The sequence below is a fragment of the Anoplopoma fimbria genome, chromosome 9 (genome assembly GCF_027596085.1).
Source record: "Anoplopoma fimbria isolate UVic2021 breed Golden Eagle Sablefish chromosome 9, Afim_UVic_2022, whole genome shotgun sequence".
Lineage (NCBI taxonomy): Eukaryota > Metazoa > Chordata > Actinopteri > Perciformes > Anoplopomatidae > Anoplopoma > Anoplopoma fimbria.
The window spans coordinates 19,648,335-19,664,683 of record NC_072457.1 but is presented as its reverse complement, the minus strand read 5'-3'; the positions used below and the strand labels follow the sequence as shown (position 1 = coordinate 19,664,683).

Sequence of the window (16,349 nt, the reverse complement as noted above, 5' to 3'; positions counted from 1 at the left end):
GGTGCGTTGCCTCGCCGACAACATCATCCCGAGCGACCGCTGTGACCCCGGTTTGACCCCAGAGAACAGAGAGGAATGCAACATGCAGCCTTGTTTGGTCGAGATAAGTAAGTCTGCCGAGCGAGGGTTGAACCTACTGCCTCGTGCAAGAGGAGCTGTTCGGAGTGAGATTTATGTTGATGTTGTTGCCATGACGACGGCCTACCGTGTCAACCAGGAAGAACACGGTTGTAAGGGAACAGGGAGGAGATATTTATGTTTTTAAGTGTCCTATCTGGGCAGTTTTGTTCTGGTTCCATGTTCTTTTCATCTTCTAATTTTTAAAAAAGTTTTCTAAATTTATTTATCAAAGTGTGTGACTTCTGATCTTATTTAGGGGCTTCATAAAAAAAGGGAATACAATAATCATTATAATAAATAATAAATATTTTGGTAAAGTGAAAAAATCTTTTTTAATTTCAGGTTGTAATGAAACAAAACGGGGTGAATACTTTTTGCAAGGCACTGTATTTATCATGTATTTTGTTCTAAAGTGAGAACTTTGATATTGATTCTGGCTTGAATTCTGGATTGAGCATTGAGTCTTGAGGAACTGACTTGGAAGGCTTAGTGAATTTTTACCAACACCTCCCCCCAAGGGGGGAGTATGCTTTGCTGCTATCATTTTTTCCTCACTTTGTCTCACTTTCTCCCCTTTTCTCCCCCTCACAGATCCATCATGCAGCGACCAGTATCACAACTGCATCGTGGTCGTTCAAGCCCGGCTCTGCGTTTACACTTACTACAGGAGCGTCTGCTGCGCCTCCTGCTCCCGGGCCCAGAAAACATACCCCAGCTCCCTTCAGAAGAACCACATCCGCAGGTGATGCCGCTGAATGGAGAGCACGGTTCAATATTTTGACATTTTGGCCTGCAACACACACACCGACCAGCAGCTTTCTCGTAATTTGCGCACAAGGCCGTGTTTCACCTTCACACCGAACTGGATCAACCTGAAACTTTCTTAATCTTGTGACAACACACACAAAAATACATTCTTTGAGAATTTGACTATGTAGAAATTTAGAGTCAGGGCTCCTAAACTGAATGGAAAATGATGGAATTGGATTTGAGTCATTTTCAGGTCTGGATAAGTATGGAAAAAAGAAAAGGGAGTATGGAAAAGTGGAGAAATCTTTTTCTGTTTCCTAAAAAAAATACCGCACAAGCAGAGTCAGATCGAGCTAGATGTTGTCAAACGCAAGGCTGGGTTCGGTGTTAGTTGATTTGTATGATGACACAGTAAAAAAGCACCAATATTCTGGCAACATAATAGCATACATAGTCTGAATGAAAAAAAACACGCTAACAGTTAGATTATAAAACAATTCATTCACATAATAAACATCTTGCTATTTATACGCTGATGTCAAATATGGTAGAAGTTTGAGTCTGGAAAAGTATGGAATTTTAAATATGTCAAGTGTGAGGAACCCTGATATCATTCTCATTGTGACTTTAAACTGGACCGGACACATTTGGTGATACACTTGTTTATTTATTCTTAATAAAGAGTGTATAACTTCTGGTACACAGCTGTTGTTTATTGTTTTATTACAGATATAATAGATATTATTTAAGAGTTTGATGTTTATATTATAATGTTTGATGTTCCCCGTAAGATCATTACATCACTAAATACAGCCCGAGTCCCGAGTTTAACACTGACCTTAAAGTGGTAAAGCAACATGTGTGCTGCTGGGGAACGAAGGTGGGACAGTACAGCTGTGCCAGTCGTTGCTGTGTATTGGACACACATTAAAGTTCCACATGATTTTCAACGCCCGTCTAAATGCAATGGTTGTCATAGTTGGAAAACCACAGGTGAAAGTGATAACATAAGCGACCAGTGGGTTCCATTAAGTTAAGTTATTACTGTTATTGAATACACCTGTGCTTTTCCTACTCCTCCTCTCCTACTTGTCAAAATGTCTGATGTGAAAAAAAGATCTCTAAACAGTGTCTGCTTTACTGCAAGGCGGTACTGTTGGCATGCCAACCACGAATGTTGTTTCAGCTTGTCTTCCACCAAAAGCCATTCCAAATACTGGGAATTGTGAACGACAAATCAGCTGTTAAAGTGCAGGCGTAGCAACAGTAACTATTGGCGATAGAAACTGGCAAAGGGTCAATTTAAAAGTGGCCAAAAATTCAACACACATTGAAATCATCATCCACTCGAGATAAAATAAACATGTTGCCTGTTGTTGTTAAAGGTTTGTTTAAATCAGTAAACAACAGCAGTGCATCATTCATTTAGGGAAATAAAAGAAGAAAATATATATATATTTTTTTAGTGTTCTGCTAAGAGTTGGATGAGACCAGTGCTGTCATGTCTGTATGCTAAATATGAAGCCAAAGACGGCAGCCAGTTTGCTTAGCGTAGCATAAAGACTTAGCAGGTAAAATCTTGATTTGTAAAGTAATTAGTGACCAATAGCATTAAAACACAACCTCTGAATGGAAAGTAAAGATTAGCTTTGAAAACATGGTGTGTATGTTCATGCTGTGCGTTTCATCTCTGCAACACCCCACCCAGTGAAGAAGAGGTCACACTAGCGCTGTAATTCGTTTGTGATAGTAATACCGTTGCTTTAATGGGACAGCCGGGCCGACAGCATGTAAAAAGGCCAGAATTCAACCACGAGAACTTTAAAAAAAAAAAAAAAAAAAAAAAAAAAAAAAAGCACAAAAAGTAAGACATTAAATGAACACCGGTGAACAAAAATGCACCTTCGTATTCTGTTTCTCGTACAACAAGTGAGAAGTAGCATGGAGGGAGGGGACCAAGACTCTTTTAACATATTCTCCCATTTTGTGTCCATACATTATTTTTAGTAACGTCCCCGAGGTTCTCTCTGTGTCCGTGGATGCAAGGCTGCACTGGTATGTCCATGCTAGTTAGGCTGTTGAGGATGTGTGACGGGGAGAATAAGTCTTCAGGGTGAGCCTGGGCCTTTGGGATTCAGGGCTGCAGGGTCCACATTCACCAACAATATCCATGTCTGTGCAGACTCAATTGCTTGGACTCCATTACCCAAAAAAACAAACATTCAAGGCTCGTTTTCCATGCTGATAAACCTTAACCCATTCTAAATATATATTTTTTATATATATATATATATTTATATATATATGTGTATATTTTTTTTTTTTTTTTTTACTAACAGACAATGAGCTGGGGTTTTGTGAACAGAAATGGCAGCCACCTGTCTGTTTCTGCTATTTCGTTTTTTTACTCTTGATAGCTCTCTGTTGCTTTGTCCTTGGCATTGGGTAGCAGACAGTACCAGAAGTTAATGTAATTGTTACTGTGTTTAACAATAAATGTCTTAAAAACATACTGTAAGCTTCCCGGACTTAACCCCCTCCCCTCCCCCCTCCCTCCAGCCCCTTATTGTCCTAGAAGTGAACAATCACCATTCATACAAGTCAGTTCTGAAAATACAATGGCAAGTGACATTTTCCACCAAAATCTCATTGTGAAAAACAAAAAAATATATATATTTCACTCCCCCCCCCATCTGATTTGTTCAGCTTATCAAATGCTATGACTTTTGTTTTTCTCCGTCGCGTCGTACCAACATTCACCGATTTTGATATTGTAGAAGCTTTACAAAGACATAAATATAGAAGGATACAATACAGTAAAAAATACAAAATAAAGTTGATATAGTTTTTTTTGTTTTATACTTAAATGATAATTTACCAGAGGCAAACCCAGAAACGGATCTTTGACACTAGGCAATAAAACAACAACAACAACAACAACAACAACAACACTAGAATTACCCCCTGAGGTCAAATGATAAAAGAATAGCCAAGTCTCGAACCAGAGCTCGGTCCCAGATAACGCACTGCTCCCATGTTATTCATAAGTAGCGCACTACGTGCAGGACTATAGGCAAAATGTGGGTGTCCTGCGCGACACGTAGTCAACGTGTGCTATCCAAGAGCACTCGTTTGGGTGTTATTACTATTCTGGAGAGACGATAAGCTGAGGAGAACTTTGAAGGCACAATTATCTGAGGCAGAATATGCCTCGAGAATCAAACACAACGGTTGTGGTATTAAGAGAGTACGATTCCAAAAAGCGGAAAAAAACAAACGGGGGAAATAAAAGTTTACAGTTTCAGGTATGGTTTCAGTCTTAGAAACGGCGAGGCAGTGAATCAAGTTAAGGCCAAATTACTTGAGATCGTTCGATTGGAACGCTCCAACAGTAAAGATGATGTAAGACCTGACAAATCACACCGATTTGCAATACGATATCAGTTTTAATAACTCCTTTCTGGATTTTGTCATGGCCTGGCTCGCTACATAGATATTTTTTCTCACTGTTAAGTCAATCCTATTAAACAAGGCTTTTTCTTCTTATTCTTTTTTGCTTTACTCTCAGAGGTTATTATTATGCACAATAATGTATGTTACAAGAATATACATTAACTTCAGTCTATAATATCTCAGTAAGGAGTACATCCAAGCATTCAGGGTGAGGACTTTGGCTTTGAAAAGTTAGTCTACATATGCACAGATATGAAACACACGTAGAAAATGCACCATAGAGAAAAAGAAAAAAAAAGGACATGGAAAATAAAGGTGGGAGGGGAAAAAGGAAATGGACTAAATGGCTCATGCTGATCTACTGTCACTTATGACCATTTACTCACAAACAACCATTTCCTCAAAAAAAACTAGAAAAAAACACACAAAAAAGTTTTCAAGTTTTAACCTTTTCACACCAATCACATGATCTCCGATCACAGAAGTGTTGAGGGTCGAAAAGGAACAAGAAATGAAGAAAAAGAATGAAAGAAACAAAGACTGGGTTTTGGAGGGCTTCAAGAGGGAAAGTTCAATTTTGTCATTCCTCATGTGCAAGTCAATATAAAAATGCTACAACTCGTACGACTCTCTTGTCAACAAGACAGGTACAGGGCAGGCCAAGTTCCCCCCCCCCCCTGTAGTTTGCTAAATAAAAAAAGGGGCTCGGAAATTGGCAGGACAGCTTGCTCAAACGGTGACTCAACGCGCAGTATCCACTCCCTGTGTGTGTTTATTTTTTTTCCTCGCTCCGGCTCTTCACCTCCTCTGTCGATAGGTTAATGTTAAGGAGGAGAAACCGTGGGAGTCTGTATCATCACATCCAGAGCCAAAACAACATCTCCATCCTTTTGTCTCTTCCCTCTTATGGCAGAAGACTCATCTGAAACGTCCTTCCTCACTCTTTCCCTTCCTATGACGTCGGCTTAGGTCGGCCAGCCCGTTTTGCTTCTCTCTCCCACTGCGTGTCCCTCACTCGCTGTCAGTCTCTAGGTCGGAGTCGGACCACTGCACTGGGCTCAGTTTGCCGTGGCGCTGGGCGTACTCGATGACTGCCGTGTAGCAGAAGTAGTACTGATCCCAGGTCTGGATGCTGAATGCCCTCTGCGTGCGCATGCGCCGCACCGTCTGACGGATATCTACCGTGGCGATGTCCTCCAGCCGGGACAGGCAGATGTCCAGGGTGCAGAACGTGCCTGGTCGGGGGGAGCGGGGGGGACGGACACATAGGTGGACAGAAAGGAGACGGAGAGGTTAGACAAGAAGAAGTAACTCATACCGAGCAGGTGACAAACTAGAATCACTGCCTCGCGGTTGTGCGCCTCCACCAACCAGTCATGTAACAGTTTACATCCATGTGTGTCTAAAATGTCCACACTTTCATTTTCATTTTATCTTATTAGACATTTTAGTGAAATTGTCATGACTAGGATATAAATCTTGAGTTAGGGCCATAAACTGACCACCAAATTCATCCTTCCAGGTCATTCCTGAGATATTGTTTTCCCATAAATGAACGAGCTGACAGACCACCCAAAACACAATGCCTCCATCCACGCCGATCTCTGGCCTGGAGCCATAAAAGGATTCACTAATACTATAGGACCTCATTTTGCCAACAATGTTTTTTTTGTTTTTCTTTAAGAATATGTCAAAGGCTGGGTATCAAACCTCAATACTTTTATGTTTCAGACAATGAAAAAGAATAGAACAGAAAACTGGCTCATTATTTAACGGTTTTAGACTATTTAGATACATTTTAGAAGTTCTTGCACAACTGCTCGTCTTTAGGCAACATTAGACTTTTTGAACTTCGTCCAGCAAGAAATGTTTTGTATCGGTGCCAAAAAGATTTTTGGTAGAATTGAATAATTTGAAATGATACCCAGCCCTTCTATATTTTTCTTGTTTTAAAGTAACTCTGTATTACAACACAAACGCACATACCTCAGAGTTACACGGTCTTTGCATCAAAACATACAAATATACCTGATGAAGTGGCCCCTAAATGTATTAGAGAATGTGTTTGAACCCCACAGTGGCTCATGCGTTTACCTGTGCGGCCAATACCGGCACTGCAGTGCACAACCACAGGGGGGCCCCCTGGAGGCCCCGTCCAACTGGAGCCCAGGCTCTGGACCGCAGCCTCCCTCCTCTGAAGTACGTGCTCACGGAAGTCCAACATGGCAGAAGCACTTTTGGGCACGCCGAAGTCTGGCCAGCTGACGTAGAGGTAGTGGCACAACTCCCGTCTCTCTCCAGTCTGAGGAAAAGTCACGTCGATTTACAGGAGAAAAAAACTAATAGATTCTACATCTATTCAAAATACCTCTGAAGCCATTAACGATCATTTTAAAAGGCCATTTTATTATCTGAATAACACACCTAGATTTGTTAAGCCCTTTTGCAGGTTGGTGCGACTTACCTGTGTGTTGTAAAGTTCAAGATGGGAGAGCTTGAAGTCCTGAAAGGCCTGGATCTGCGTGTTCCTGACCAGGAAGTATCCGTGCTGCTCGGTCCAGCCCTCCTCCAGAGGCCAGTACTGACCACACTTGACCCGGCCGCGCTCCACCACCCTGAGACGCACAAAATCACACGCCGCTTGATCTCATCATCGGCCGTAGTCAAGGACAGGTTGTTACTACCACTTCTACCACTGAATTGACTCGGATGTAAAAAGGAGTCTCACCTGGTGGTCATGACAATGATAAGTACCATCTGTTCCCACACCATGCGCCAGAAGTCACCGAACGTTTTTGGCAAAGGACCTGATAGACGTAAAAGAGTGGGGTTGGAGCAGAAAAGGCTATTATTGAATGGAGGACTACATGACTATAAGAAGCAGTGGGGCCGTGGTTTGTGTCAACGACTGCTCACCCTGAGTTGCAATGTAGGCGTTGCTCCTCTTGTACCCGTCCATGAAACTGGCATTGATGTAATCCGACGTCTGCAAAACACAGAAAAAAAGGGGTGAGACTCACTGGTTGGCGTTAGGATCTACTGCCTCCTGCAGGAGGACATAGAACATTACAATCAGGGGTGCAACGGATCGCAAAAGTCCCGGTTCGCATAGTTTCATGGGTCTGAGTCACGGATCGGATCATCAAGAAAAAAATAGGGAGCATATATAACTTTTACAGATGCTCTAAATGCTTTTTTTGCGGTCGATTCCAATTGCCGATGAGCCATGTCGGCAGATACAGATTGTGGTTATCGTTGTTTTGTTTTGTTAAAGCAACGGGTATACAAGGCCCCTGACTATTTTTTTCCCCACCAACGACCCATTTAGTCCTGAAGCCAGTGTCAAATTACATGAAAACACACTAATTCAAATGATTAGAAAGTAAAAGATTGTTTTTTTTGTTGATACATTTTGTTTGGCATTAGTAGTTTTAATGATGTATCATAAGCTGCCTAGAAATTGTGTTGGGAAGTTTAACAGGTCATAACCCTCACTCTAATATCTATTTTATATTGCTGTGAAAACGTATCCTTCAAACAACTGGATTTATTCAAGTTTCTCATAAACTACATTTTACAAGATTACATTTGAACACATCATGATAACGTTATGATTTACCTTTGCCCAATACTCACTTTTATGAACAGAGAATGAACACATCATGATGTAACTCAACAGAACCTCCGTAAGTTAGCTGTAAGCTCCGGCGCTGCTAACGTTACTAGCTCTCCTGCTCCTTCAACACAGATTTGTTGAACAGTCACAATGTAGCATTATTAGAGATCTGCGACGGGATCAGTATGGATCACGGATCAACTAAGGTCCGTTACACCGTTAACTGCTATTGGCCTAATTTTTTAGCCCTGTCACTTAGTTGCAGTAAGCTGGAGTCACACATAACAGGAAATGAATCTACAGCAGATTCAGTCAATTTAAATGTCTTCAGTTTATAAGATTCATTTAGTTGCCAATAACAACATTTGCTCTGAAGCCATACCACTTTTTTTTATTTTGTCTGAGGACTTGGTCTGATTTTCTTAGTTTTTGGCTTGGTGCCTAAAAAAACCCGGCCTTTCCCGTTAACCACATGAAACCCACTGGATACGATAGTGTCAAGCATTCCTCCTTCCAGTCACACATATCAGATACAGCAGATAAGGACAGGTGAAGACATCACAAAGAATAGACCGCAATCCTTCAACATTTATGTTAACCGCTTCATTTTTGCTGATCCGCTATGCGCCCGCCACTAATTACTCAACTAAAGGCATCCAATGTATATCATTACATTCTCTAAGACATTTACCAATACATACTCCGTATGAGAAGGCGTAACAGAGGCCTGATGCTGGCTGCAAAGTCACAATTCAACAGGGAGCATCCCTAAAATCATCCATCATGAACCAAGTCTACACAAAATTTGTGAACGAAATATATCCGGAGATCTTCAAAATTAGAGAGAGCTAGAGAGAGAGAGACAAGTGAAGTTTGATGGAGTTGTACACACCTCATCCTCGTCATCACAGAGCTGGCAGAGTCGCACCCGTGACTGGTCAAGGCAGAGAACATCGCTGTACCGGTTCTTTATCTGATTGGACAGTTTTCTGCAAAAGACAGCATTGAGTACAATGTAACATACAATGGTGACATGAGAGATTCTAAACAGTGGGCTGATGTTATCTGCCACGTCGTTTTCACTTCACTTTGGTACAGATAGACTGAGGAGGAGCCTAATGGATAGAATATATTTTCATGTCTTACTTGGAGTAGTCAAAGGTGCCGGCTGGTGGCTCCTTCCGGATCTCCTCGTACTCCTGATAAATCCCCTTCTTCTTCTTTCTCTTCACATGTTCCACCAGATCGTGCACCGTCATGCCTCCCTGCTCCGGCACGTGAATAGACGCCTCCACGTAGCTGTCCTCGTCATCGGGGCCCCACGACGAAGACAGGGGCGGGGACTGGGAGGAAGGCTGGTGCGGCGGGCGAGGCAATGATTTCTGGGGTAACGGAGGCACTCCTTCTTCTTCTTCGTCTTCTTCCTCGCCATCCTCCTCCTCCTCCTCCTCTTCCTCCTCCTCCTCCTCCCTCTCGTCGTCATTCTGAGACCCGCTAGCGGAGTCCGTTACCTTCCCGTCCACCGCGTCCCCGTTGCCTACCTGGGAGAGCGGCGTGTCTGGGGGCGTGTCCGACTGGGGAGGGGCTTGGCGGCCACGGCCGTTCATGTTGGCGTTGGGGCTTGAGCCACCGCCGCCGCCGCCGGCCACACTGGCCCCGCTAACTGCTGAGCCGTTCCAGTGTTGGTGGTTCCCCTTGGCAGCAGACTGCGGGCTCGGCTGGTACAGACCTTGGCCTTGAGTCCTGCCCTCAGACGCACTGCAGTGGTTGTGCGAGTTGGCATTGCTGGCGTCGTAGCAGTTTGAGTTAGCCACGGCTAACTCGGAACCCAACTGCGTGTTGATGTGGGCGTGGTGAGGTGTAGCGCCTGCGCTCGCGTTGCTGCACTCTAAGCTGTAGGAGCGCAGCAAGCTTCCCACGCAGTCGTGCGTGTCGTGCTCTTGCGTGTCGCCCGCAATGTGCATGTTGACGCAGGACTGGATCCAAGCCACGTGGCTGTACTGGGATGTCCCGCCCAGGTGCTCGGGGAGGGAGGAGACTGGGATGTGATCGGCCAGCTCGTGAGCTTTCACTGTGCACACCTGGCATGGCAAAGAGAGAAAGCTCTTTTTAAAATGACTACCAAACATCTTACGGCATGACGTAATTCAAACGAAAAAAACACACACATACCCGCTCTCTCAGCTTCTCGCGCACGAATAGGCGGAGGACGGCGAAAGGGGCTCGGAACCATAGAGGCGACGACACAATGAAGACACATTTTAGACGAGCTGGAAACGCCCCCTAGGAAATACATCATCAATGATGAAAAGGTTTCTTCATGTCAGAGACCACTTTGACGCAGGCAGGTCTGAGAGCATAATAAAGGATGTTCCCCGTATTTACCTTGAGCAAATTGAGGATCTTGACGCAGAGCTCGTAGTCAAAGTTGCCATAGCTGGAGTTGGTCATGTCGTAGATAAATATGAGTCCGTCTCTTTGAGTTTGTAAACTGTTGAGCAATGAACAGGGTTTTCAAATTAAGAGCAGAGGAAAGGGGTCTAAAAGGAGCGGGCCATAAGTAATACATATCATTTTAAAACATGTGTTTGAGAACAACTTAGTGTGTTCGCAACAAACGCACACTCGAGTGATACATTTTCATGACGCTGTCTCGCTAAAGCCCATCAGCGTTGAGGTTCTCCTCCTGCAGTCACTGACGTCCAGACATTGTTGATTCAGAAATGAAGGAAAAACAGTCTGTAGCTGTTTGTGGGCACCCAGAGCTCTACCATAGTACCTCACGTGTATAAACCAAAGACTGTTTATTTAATAAACAATAATGTCGCTGCTCTACTTATTACGTTATTACGAGCTTTGATGAATGTTAGCATAGCCTGGCACAGATTGCTACAAACTCCAATCAGAAAACGAGCATTTTAAAAGTTGTTCAACTGTAGAGTTGCGTCCAGACCAGACAAAAGCACGAATTCCGACTTCATACAACTCAGCATCATTATGTTTATAATTCTGTATAATTCTGCATCCTTTTCATCAGTTAACTGCAATGAAATCACAGTTAAATCTGGTTTACTACCGTTGTAGTCAACCAGCGGACGTGTAGTGGGCGGCTGTGGCGTAGTGGAGAGCAAGGTAGTTCTCCAATCAGAGGGTCGGTGGTTCGATACCCAGCTTCGGCAGTCGATGTGTCCTTGGGCAAGACACTTAACCCCAAGTTGCTCCTGAAGGCTTGCCATCGGTGTGGACTGGATGTTGCATGAATGTTAGTTAGAGTCTGATGGTGGCACCTTGCATGGTAGCCTGTCATCAGTGTGTGAATGGGTGAATGATATGTAATATACTACTGACTGTAAGTCGCTTTGGATAAAAGCGTCTGCTAAAATGACTGTAATGTAAAAATGTAATGTGTAGCTTGCTACATACAGTGAATACTCTGTTATGCTCTGCTATGAATCCAGACATGACGATGTAAATAAACACAAAATGATCCCGCGGTCACTCACTCACTTGAGTAGCGTGGAAAATTTGCTGTGTGTTTGGTGTGAACACGGCATTAGAGATCAGGTAATACTTAGTTGTATGTATGACGGGTTGGGGCATCACCTCTCTATGGCTTTGTCCAGCTGATAGATGATGGCCTGCAGCACAGCTTTGTGGGTGGTGACGTCCGGCCGATGGAGACGAGCGGTGAAGAGCGCTAGAGCGGCACCCTTTGCATCTCGGCCAGGCTGGTGGGGACATGCAAAAAAATGTCATACATGCAAATTCTAAATCAATTGCGCATCCATTCTATGCGATTATTTTTAGAAAGGACGGCTATAAATGCTGATTATAAGCGTGCAAATTTTTTTGACCATCTTCTACTCCATCTCTGTTCATACAAAGACAGGCATACAGCTGCAGACCCACATACAAAATGACCAGCATGGGCATCATATTCTGTGTATCCTCCAGGGTGGCTCACAATTGCTTCCACACTCACCAGGACTGTAAATTTGCCACACAGCAGCTCGGAGCGTAGGGGCTCCTCGTCAGGGTTGATATTGATGATGCCCTCTTTGATTCTTGTGTTCTGATTTTTCAAAATATGATGACAGAGACAGGGGAGAGAAACGGACTGTCATTAGCGTGGACATTTAAAATAGAATGCAAAAAATAAACAAACATCATCTAAAAATGTCTTATGTTTTGAATTTTTCACGATGTTGCGCATCACACTGCACAAGCATGCTGCTTTCCAGTTTTCAGTAAGAGCTTTGTCATTCAGAACTGAATAACAGGTTATGACTTAGCAGGCTGCAGCGGAGAGCTTTCATCATATCATTAACGTTCGTCAGTTAAATAACAACACTTTTAACACTGTCTGCAGTTAACAGCAGCAAGAAACTGCGTCAAATGATCATTTTCCTTATATTTGTTTGTGATCATTGGAACCAAGGAGTTCAAGTTTATACTGCACCAACAAATCAGCCTGAAGACATTTTGCCAATTCAAATCACAAATTGCAATATTAGGAAAAAGGTCAGATCAATTTCAGAAAAATTGAATATTTTCTCTAGTTCCTTTAGCCCTAACGAAAACATGAAGTGTTTTGTTGATATTCATCTCACTTTTGACACAGATCAAACCACAGTACCTTGTATGCTTGGAAGAGGTCGATGGCTCTGGAGACGTCGAACTTGCGGGCCATAAGAAACTTTACAGCTGTAGGTTGGGACACGAGCCCAGCGCTGTGAGGCTGCTCCCTGCTTCGCACCTCACCCAGGAACTCCTCCACAGCCTGGACAAACGAAAGAGCGGAGGAGACGGAAGGACAAAGATGGGTGGGTTTGTGAGGTGACATTTAAAACAGAAAAGAAAAAAGCTATTTGTGTAGATGGGGAATAACATGACGAGGAGACGTGTAAAAACGCTTGGAATTGAAGGAGAAGAGCAATAGCAACAAAAGGACAGAGAGAAGATAGGTATCACAACTGACATGAGAACACGAGTCTCTCAGCCCCCTCAGCTATCTAGTTATCTCCATGCCAAAGTTACAAAAAATGTGTGACGCATATGGAAGCGGCAGGCTCTGCACATGGACGAGGCCATGGACGGGAGCACTCAAACGCCAGGAGACAACAGTCGGCTTGTTGTCACCACAGTGAGCTGCATCTCTCCTCCACATATGTCCCCAGCACAAGGAGAGTCTATGAATGGGTAACATCGGATTAACTCATCAGCGAGGTACAAAACTTGAATCCACTATCTCGCAGGGGACAAAGAAGAAGATGCCAAGTGAAAAAACGAATCCAAATACAGAGGTTTCCCTATGGGTTGTTTGACGGATGTGACGATGGGCCCAAACCTGCACGCATCTTGTCTCATTACCAATTTTTGTAATTAGATGAATGGCAAAAATATACACGATCATTACAAATATTTTATTTGCGGAAATAAATAGCATCCTCTGTTCAGTTTTAACTAGAATTTTCTATTTCACATTAGATAGCTTTGGCGATATATTATTTTGACTATGATGTCAGGAGGAAGGTCTGTATTGAAGGTAAAGTAGCACACTTCCACAATGAAAAACTAACATACATGTATGGACTGATGTCATCAGCACAGTAATGAGTCTACACACAAAATAAAACTGTGTATGTGGTCATTTATCCAGTCACAACACCTGGACTTAGATAGACTGCAACGCTGTGACTGGACACAGAGTCACAAAGTAACACACGTTAGAGAAACGTAACCAATTTTACATCCAAGCATTTTTAATCGTTCGTGATCAAGTAATGTGTGATTTGACCGCGCTCTCTTGCTTATATGTTTTGTTACTGCACCACATGTTTTCCCCTAAATGAATGTTCCCAAAACATGTTTGAAGAGCTGGTATAAACTTTTTAGGATTTGGGGGCACCATAACAAGTCAGGGAAGTTTATCTTTTTTTAAAATCACAACCATACTGTATGCTACCACCAGCACCTTGGTCGGGTTAATCCAAGGCAAAGGCAACAAGTCGTTGGGTTCAGCAGAGAGCTAAACCCTCAAAAGGTTTGGAACAGCAATCTGGTATGTGATGTTAACTATCCAGATACATATGTGCACATCTGGTATATGATGTTAACTATTCAGATACATATGTGCACATCTGGTATATGAGGTTATCTATCCAGATACATATGTGCACATCTGGTATATGATGTTAACTATCCAGATACATATGTGCACATCTGGTATATGATGTTAACTATCCAGATACATATGTGCACATCTGGTATATGATGTTAACTATCCAGATACATATGTGCACATCTGGTATATGATGTTAACTATCCAGATACATATGTGCACATCTGGTATATGATGTTAACTATCCAGATACATATGTGCACATCTGGTATATGATGTTAACTATCCAGATACATATGTGCACATCTGGTATGTGACTAACTATTCAGATACATATGTGCACATCTGGTATATGATGTTAACTATCCAGATACATATGTGCACATCTGGTATATGATGTTAACTATCCAGATACATATGTGCACATCTGGTATATGATGTTAACTATCCAGATACATATGTGCACATCTGGTATATGATGTTAACTATCCAGATACATATGTGCACATCTGGTATGTGATGTTAACTATCCAGATACATATGTGCACATCTGGTATATGATGTTAACTATTCAGATACATATGCGCACATCTGGTATGTGATGTGACTATCCAGATACATATGTGCACATCTGGTATATGATGTTAACTATCCAGATACATATGTGCACATCTGGTATATGATGTTAACTATCCAGATACATATGTGCACATCTGGTATATGATGTTAACTATCCAGATACATATGTGCACATCTGGTATATGATGTTAACTATCCAGATACATATGTGCACATCTGGTATATGATGTTAACTATCCAGATACATATGTGCACATCTGGTATGTGATGTAGATACACATCTGTATGTGATGTTAACTATCAGATACATGATGTGCTATCCAGATCATATGTGCACATATGATGTTAACTATCCAGATACATATGTGCACATCTGGTATGTGATGTTAACTATCCAGATACATATGTGCACATCTGGTATGTGATGTTAACTATCCAGATACATATGTGCACATCTGGTATATGATGTTAACTATCCAGATACATATGTGCACATCTGGTATGTGATGTTAACTATCCAGATACATATGTGCACATCTGGTATATGATGTTAACTATCCAGATACATATGTGCACATCTGGTATATGATGTTAACTATCCAGATACATATGTGCACATCTGGTATATGATGTTAACTATCCAGATACATCTATGTTAACTATCCAGATACATATGTGCACATCTGGTATGATGTTAACTATCCAGTATATCTGATAACTATCCAGATACATATGTGCACATCTGGTATATGATGTTAACTATCCAGATACATATGTGCACATCTGGTATGATGATGTTAACTATCCAGATACATATGTGCACATCTGGTATATGATGTTAACTATCCAGATACATATGTGCACATCTGGTATATGATGTTAACTATCCAGATACACATGTGTTAACTATCCAGATACTATGTGTATATGATGTTAACTATCCAGATACATATGTGCACATCTGGTATATGATGTTAACTATCCAGATGTGCACATCTGGTATATGATGTTAACTATCCAGATACACATGTGCACATCTGGTATATGATGTTAACTATCCAGATACATATGCGCACATCTGGTATGTGATGTTAACTATCCAGATACATATGTGCACATCTGGAATGTGACTAACTATCCAGATACATATGTGCACATCTGGTATATGATGTTAACTATCCAGATACACATGTGCACATCTGGTATATGATGTTAACTATCCAGATACACATGTGCACATCTGGTATGTGATGTTAACTATTCAGATACATATGTGCACATCTGGTGAGCAGCTCAGTAACAAGCGTGTCCTGTAAATAAGCTCACAGATCAGTGAACCTCGTGAATGCCTGGTGAGGATAAAACAAGTAGCTGTGCAACGAGGCTGTCATCGCACGTGACGTTTGGTGTTTGCCATAAGAGTCAGGCCGGCCCCTTTTACTAGAAAGCGACGGCAACAACAATGTCAGGAACCCGAGGATCACTTCTGTGAATCCTCGTGAGCCTGATAAGGAGCTAGCCCGCGGGCTCACAGCAGACTCTGCCCGGTGTCACGGTACACAGAGCGGACCGGCTCTTAACGTGACCACTGCTCGGGACGGTTTCATCCTCACACTTGGACCCACGTGGTCTTTAACGCGTAGAAAGACAGCGGGCGAGGGAATTCCCTGCCAGTCAACAATAGCTATTAGCATTAGCTAGCGGCTAGGT

The 16,349-nt window shown here is 42.5% G+C and overlaps 1 protein-coding gene across 1 annotated transcript in view; it reads right to left on the bottom strand.

Moving 5' to 3' along the window:
* Positions 1 to 3,545: 3,545 nt before the first annotated feature.
* Positions 3,546 to 16,349, bottom strand: part of ptpn9b (protein tyrosine phosphatase non-receptor type 9b) — a 13,245-nt gene continuing 441 nt past the window's right edge. The window contains exons 2-13 of the mRNA XM_054604798.1: positions 12,576 to 12,719; positions 11,922 to 12,011; positions 11,543 to 11,667; positions 10,325 to 10,430; positions 10,112 to 10,222; positions 9,086 to 10,020; positions 8,832 to 8,928; positions 7,240 to 7,309; positions 7,052 to 7,130; positions 6,788 to 6,938; positions 6,418 to 6,625; positions 3,546 to 5,558 (exon numbers count right to left, since the gene is read on the bottom strand). Coding sequence (XP_054460773.1) covers positions 5,335 to 5,558; positions 6,418 to 6,625; positions 6,788 to 6,938; positions 7,052 to 7,130; positions 7,240 to 7,309; positions 8,832 to 8,928; positions 9,086 to 10,020; positions 10,112 to 10,222; positions 10,325 to 10,430; positions 11,543 to 11,667; positions 11,922 to 12,011; positions 12,576 to 12,719 — 2,340 coding nt within the window. The 3' untranslated portion in view covers positions 3,546 to 5,334. The remainder of the gene's footprint in view (positions 5,559 to 6,417; positions 6,626 to 6,787; positions 6,939 to 7,051; positions 7,131 to 7,239; positions 7,310 to 8,831; positions 8,929 to 9,085; positions 10,021 to 10,111; positions 10,223 to 10,324; positions 10,431 to 11,542; positions 11,668 to 11,921; positions 12,012 to 12,575; positions 12,720 to 16,349) is intronic.